Source organism: Carassius carassius, chromosome 11 (assembly GCF_963082965.1).
Source record: "Carassius carassius chromosome 11, fCarCar2.1, whole genome shotgun sequence".
Lineage (NCBI taxonomy): Eukaryota > Metazoa > Chordata > Actinopteri > Cypriniformes > Cyprinidae > Carassius > Carassius carassius.
Window position 1 is genome coordinate 34,545,891 of NC_081765.1, and position 6,978 is coordinate 34,552,868.

Sequence of the window (6,978 nt, forward strand, 5' to 3'; positions counted from 1 at the left end):
AGCTAATGAGTGTTGTGTTACTGTCTCTGAACAGCACAGAAACAGAGCAAACCATCTCAGCGGTTTCCTTCAGGACCGGCTTTATTTACTCTGAGACCACGACTGAGACGCTAGTGTCTGGAGGGACCTGGAGACGTTCACCTTCTGAGATGTGTGTGAGTGAGAAATGTGTTCAGTGCAATTACACAGAGACAGACGAGGAATGCTGGAGGAGTGAAAGTACTGCGCTGAGATCAGTGACTCTTCACCAGCGATGAGAGACAATATCAAACTCTAATGAAGGTTTAGAGCTGAAGAGCTTGATGCAGAATCTTCCCTTACACTAATGTCTTATCTCACTCCTCAAGCTAATGATACACATCTCCTCCTCATGCTTAAAAAATATAATAATGATCACAATAAAAATAATAGGCAATAACTTGCATAGTTTATAGTGAATAACACGTATACACACAGTATATTTAATAAAAAGTAATGTTCATATTTCAGCAGTCAGTTGCCTCAGCTGTGCTTTACTCAATCAATGCAGTCACAAAAGTGTCAACTAGTGCTAAATAATTCAGTCTGACATTTCACAGCACTTTGAAGAAGGAAACTCAAAATTAATAGACTCCAGAGGTTTAAATGATCACCTCAGCTCAGTTCATATAACATATAACGTAAACATATAATGCTTTTCAGTAGATGTTAACTATTATAGACACAGAGCACTGTATGGTCAGTGTATGGTCATTGAATGTCTTAAATGTGACATCAAATGACATTATTAAATCACAAACATTACTGAACACTGGTTGATCGATGATTGATTTCAGTTCTGATGTTGGTTTGTGTTTATTTGCTGCTGTAACATAGTAAAGAGGACGAGCCGATCGCTTCACTACAGCATCTGTTAGCACACATTAAAGAGCAGCAAAAACACATTTAGTTTTAAAAACAGAATTTGAAAGCTGAGACTTTGTTTCATATCAAAAGTAACAAAGCACAAATGTTATAGCAATTATTGGATGGCACGAGCTAACAATGTTTCCATCTGATGCATCCACTGAAAACAGCACAGATCGATTCTTGGGATTTAAGAACTGATTTCAGTAATTTTTTTAATGGATTTTAAAGTGTTGTGTGTTAATGGTGGGAATGATACTTAGAGCAGCTACAGGAATCAGACTGTCAAAACAGAGCAGAAATCCAGAGAGATTTGTTCCGATAAAGACCACAACATCGGTCGTAATAACAGGCTGAATGTTTCACAGTACATCACATTACATCCAAATCACATTCTGAACACTCAGTAGACATGTATGCTGTCTAGGGGTCGACCGATATGTGTTTTTCAGGGCTTATGCCGATACCGATTATTACAGATCAAGTAGACCGATATTTTGAAATTACATTTGCGTCTGGTGTAAAAATGAAGATTAATGGCAAAATTGAGGAATAACAAGGGCTCTGACAAAAACTTTTTTTAAATGCTTTTGAATTATTTTATCTGCTAATCGGTTTGAAAATGACCAATACGATAACCATAAAATGCTTAATATCGGCTCCGATAATCGGTCGACTCCTAATGCTGTCCACTTCATGCAAACATCTAAATGAATTAAATAAACAATACTAAGTCATAAAAGAATGAAGGTCTGTGTTCAGTTCAATAAACGGTGACTGAAAGCTCTAGGGAGTATCAGAGCCCAGATTTCAATGGAAGTCTATGGGATTTGATCAAGTCGAAACAAGATGAAGGTTTTTAGCATCAGCTTGAGTTGCATTTTAAAATACTGGTCTCTATTTGTGATTTTTAAAAGCCATAATGCATGTTTACAACAACAGTTTTTACAACATTTTAGGATCTGCTGCTTTGTGCAATAATAACTGTCAACCGATATTTGCTTTAAACTGCAATTAAATTCTGGTACCATATTAATTAAAGTCTTTATACTGAAAGAAAAAAAAGGTTATTTGAAGTTGTAGATAAAACTAAGTTCATTACAGTACATTTTACAGGAAAATGCTACTTCAGTCTATCTACTGTACAATAAAATCTGACATTACTGTGCTACAAACATCAGGGAAGATTTCTAAAATTAAAACCAATTTCTGAAACCATTAACACAAATTACAGCTAAATAAACATAAATATTTTTAAAATAACTAGAGCACATAAAATGACAAAACATTAAAAAATAGCATGTTTTTATTACAAAAGCTTTAATTAAAAATTTTGAAATAACAAATAAAAAAATAAGAGTTTATATATATAATATAAATATATATATATATATATATATATATATATATATATATATTCATTTTAAAATTATAACTAAATGATGCACAAGAATTACTAAAACTAGACCTGAAATAAACATTTATTAAAGCTAAATATAAAACAAATAACAAAACCACATTAGACAAATACAAAAAACCCAGCTATATTAGAAATCAATTTTAAAATTCAAGTTTAAAGATTGTTTCTTGATCGTTTATATGCTAATCTTTTTCAACCTATATAATGCATTATAAAAGTATTTTAATGCATTAATTGTCTTGTAATGCATTGTATGATCTCATGAATAATAATAAAAAGCACAGATATAATACATTATAATATTTATCTATTCATTGTTACGTCTTTAATGCATTAAAAAACAAAACAAAACAAAAGACATCAGATGCAACAATGAATCTGCAAAGATTATACTTTGTAATCTGGTAACAATTATTTATGAAAAGATGCATTACAATGTTTGATCATACCTTTATAATCTATTGCATGTAAAGATTTTAAGTAAAGGGTTACTGAAAATCTCTGCATTTTTAAGAGCAGGTCTAATGCAGGAAGTGAACGTCAGTGACCCTGTCAGAACAAAAGCTGAAGCCGCTGTCACTGACGCATTAATCACAGGGAGAACGAGACACCTCTGCTGTCAAATAGAGACAGACACACGCCTGAGAGACCTGGATAGAGCTTCAAACCCAGAAAACAACATGCAACCAGCTGCAGATGCTGATATTAATACATTCTGATGCTTGTAATGCACATCAGTGAGATCTTTCTCAGTAGAGCAGATACTGATATAAACTGATCTGAATATGAGTCTGTGCTCTTTATCTCCAGTGATGAGATGAGATGTAAATGATCCGCACATATAACACAGTGATGGAGAGCTGAAGAAATCAAGGCTCCTCAGAAGATGTGAGATGTTCTGGAGGCTTGTGAAGATCATTCCTCCGCTGAGGAACAGTGAAAGTAAAGCTTCTGGAAACAAACGCTCCTCAAAAGATCCTGAGGATCAGATTTGAGACTCTAAAACATGATTGATGGAGAATCAAGTAAAGCTGAGCTGCTTCAGTGCAGGAAGAGTTCATCTGGAGATATTGCTGACCTTATTCTGACCTTTACTTGATCACAATCAGACAAGATCTGACACGAGGAGATATTAGTGACTCTAAACTCTCAATGAGACGACAGACGGTGTGGAGGAGATCGACTGAAACAGGTTTTGATCGTGTTGATCATTTAAGAGGCCTTAGAAATGTACATATCAAATATGATTCAGAAGCTTTATAAGGTTAATTTTCCATGAAAATATCACGAGAAATTCTTACATTTTGCATCTAATAGTGGCATTTGTGTCTACTTTATTTCCAAGCACGACTTCTGAAAGGCTTTCATATCCTATCAGACTTCAGCGTCTGTATCCACAGCTTTTATTCTCTCACTGCACACTAGTGGACGATCAATACAGCTTTATAATGGCCAGTCGGATCCAGATGACCATTTCCTGCAACAGAGAATATGTGACCGCAGACACACTTTGCACACCTCGTTATATGTGCTACATCACACTTGTGGGATCTGAACCTGCCATTCATCACAATCTATACATCCATCGCTCCATGCATATGTGTTAATAGCATATTTGAGATAATTTAGCAACGCTTTCAGCTACCAATAAGTGCTTGTGCTCTCAGCTCGGTGGAACATATGTCTAAATTAATTCAGCAAATTTCCCCTCCATCAGCAGATTGTATCTGTGCCAAATGCACGCTGTTCTGTAAGTATGAATGTGAAGCATGGGCTCTGCTTTATCAGACGAGCCACAGCAAATAAACCCAAGCCAAGCATCAGTCGTGTCTCCTGCAGCGTCAGCGCTCTGTCCTGACCTGTGATCACACATCACTTCACACTTCAGTGAGTCCATGCTCCTGTGGGACTGAGGGGCGTCTGCGTGTTTGACCGCTTCAAACACAACAATAGAGCAGCACAACAATAGCAGAGCGACCGACTCAAAGAAACTAGCCATCGCTCCATGCCACGGGAAAACATCCTGCTACTATAGCAACAGTCAACCGCAGTTAGATAATAACATCACTGCAGTTCCATACAATACATACCAAGTGGAGAGTCTGAACATTATAAAATATTAAATCATGACATATTGCATCTAACTTCATCAGGAGATGATTTTAACACTACTGAAGCAGAACATATGCACACTTCATTATACAGTTCCTTCACTATTCACTACAATACATCCATTAAAGGAACAGCTCACCCAAAAATGACAAAATGCTAAAATGGGTGCCGTCAGGATAAAAGCTGATAAAAACATCAGAATAATCCACAGCACTCCAGTCCATCAGTGAACATCTGGAGAAGACAAAACCTGAAACACATCCAGCATTAAGATGATTTTAACTCAAACACATAGAGTCTATAATCCATAATAACACTTCCTCCAGTGAAAAAGTGTTCTGGTCTGAATCAGGAGAGAAATCTGCACAGATCAAACAGCGTTTAAACAGCTCTAAACAAATCTGTGAGAGACAACAGCAGATGCTTTTTCACTGGAGTGAAATTATGGATTATAGACTCTATGTGTTTGAGTTAAAATCATCTTAATGCTGGATGTGTTTCATCTTTTGTCTTCTCCAGATGTTCACTGATGGACTGGAGTGCTGTGGATTATTGTGATGTTTTTATCAGCTGTTTTGACTCTCATTCTGACGGCACCCATTCACTGCAGAGCATCCATTGATGAGACACTGATGCAGTGCTACATTTCTACAAACCTGATGAAGAAACAAACTCATCTTAATCCTGGATGGCCTGAGGAAGTGCACATTTCAGCACATTTGCATTTTTGAATGAGCTATTCTTTTGCACACTCTTAGCGTTGAAGCAAAGCCTGTAGATCTCAGATCTCCTTTACACTGGTACTGCATGTCCTCAGACCAAAAACACCTGAAAACCTTGAAGATGCATGTAGAGAATACAAGAGCAAAGCACCAGCTGCACCTGAGCAGCTCGAACATCTCTGTCTGATCTCAGATGTAAGAAACAAACTGCAGTGACGTCACCGAGCGCTGACAGCCCCTGAGTGCAGCTCAGAAAACTCCAGACTCTTTCTCACAATCTGTGCGTTGAAACGAGCTCGAGGCGCTTTAACATTCTAACATCATTATTCTGCAACGCTGACACTCAGTCTGTCCAAGACCTGAAGCTTCTGGAAGCGATGACAAACGCAATCTGAGACTGTGTTCGAACGAAAGCAGAACAAGCGCACAAACCTTGACCGGGGAGCTCCGCGTGGCGACGGGCAGATCCCGCAGCGCTGTCCCCGGAGAAGAAGCCGCCTCCCCGGCCGCGCAGCCCGTCAGCGCCGCTCTCCCTCCTCCGCTCCTCGGGCGCTGTTTCATCCCGTCCAGGAGCCGCACCAGCAGGATGTTCGCAGGCAGCTCGTCCACCGCGCAGTCCACCAGGATGCGGCACTCCGGGCAGCGCAGCTCGTGTCTGGAGCTCACGATGTTCTCCAGGCAGCGGCGGCAGAAGGTGTGCTGACAGGGCAACACTTTAGCACTGGTGTCCAGCCGCTCCAGACACACAGAGCACTCCAGCAGATCCAGCAGAGACGACTCGTCCATGGCTTCCTCTGGTACGCAACGCAGGCGTCGACGCGCAGAGTCAACTTGGCCCGCATGTGTTCATACTAGTGTACGGAGAAGCGCTCGAGACACACCGACGGAGCGCTGCTGCTCTCTCTCTCTCTCTCTCTCTCTCTCTGCGCGCTCACACACACTCACACACACGGCCACAGCTGTGAGGAACAGTGCGGTCACGCGCGCGCCATCAAGCGCGAGCCTCTTGTAGCGCGCGTTACTAGGGCAGGTTGGTTTGATCAGATCTCGATGTTGTTCTTCAGAGCCAATGTTTCCCAAACCACTGTTACTTCACTAACTGATCAGATGCACATTTAGAGAACTGGACCCTTAGCAACGCTCTAACAACGGAGTAATTTTATAAGTAAATGATTATTTTGTATATTTATGTCATGGAAACGCCTTAACAACTGCATCGCAACGCATTGCCAAATACCAGATTTTATTTTGTATTTATTGTACAGGTAAAGGACCATTTTCACGTTACTTAGAAAATCTAAACAACATCATCAACATTTTGTTTTATTTATTTATTTATTTATTCATTTATTTATTTGTATTAGGCTATACAAGATTCTATTTAGTTTTTTAATTTTATACGTACAGTCAGCCTAATATAATTTAAGTAGAAATTACATGCACAGCAGTGCTTTGATATTGATCAGCAATCAATCAATTGATTGCTGTTTGTTTCCTTCGCGTTCCTGCGGCGCCATCTGGTGGTTAGAGTTCATATCTCATGCATTCACATAAATGAGGTTTAATTAGTGGTTTAATCTGTTTATAATCCTGATGTTTCACATGCTCTGAGTAATTACATATCATCAGATCATCGTGTAATGAATGAAGAGTCAATTCAGAAAATCGCTCATGTCGTGTGTGTGATTTTAATACAGGCATCTAGCGACATCTGTTGAGTTTTTACAGAAATGACACACACTCTTGGTATGCACGAGTGCACGAAAAATCACTGTTTTGCATCTCCTGCAGTGTCTCATGTCGTGTTAAAATTGATAAGTGCTAGTTATCATCTAAAGA

At 39.0% G+C, this 6,978-nt stretch overlaps 1 protein-coding gene across 1 annotated transcript in view; it reads right to left on the reverse strand.

Moving 5' to 3' along the window:
• The window catches only part of LOC132153254 (E3 ubiquitin-protein ligase SH3RF3-like), a 77,730-nt gene extending 71,547 nt beyond the window's left edge, over positions 1 to 6,183 (reverse strand). Inside the window, exon 1 of the mRNA XM_059562640.1 lies at positions 5,572 to 6,183. Coding sequence (XP_059418623.1) covers positions 5,572 to 5,925 — 354 coding nt within the window. The 5' untranslated portion in view covers positions 5,926 to 6,183. The remainder of the gene's footprint in view (positions 1 to 5,571) is intronic.
• Between the last annotated feature and the right edge of the window lie 795 nt (positions 6,184 to 6,978).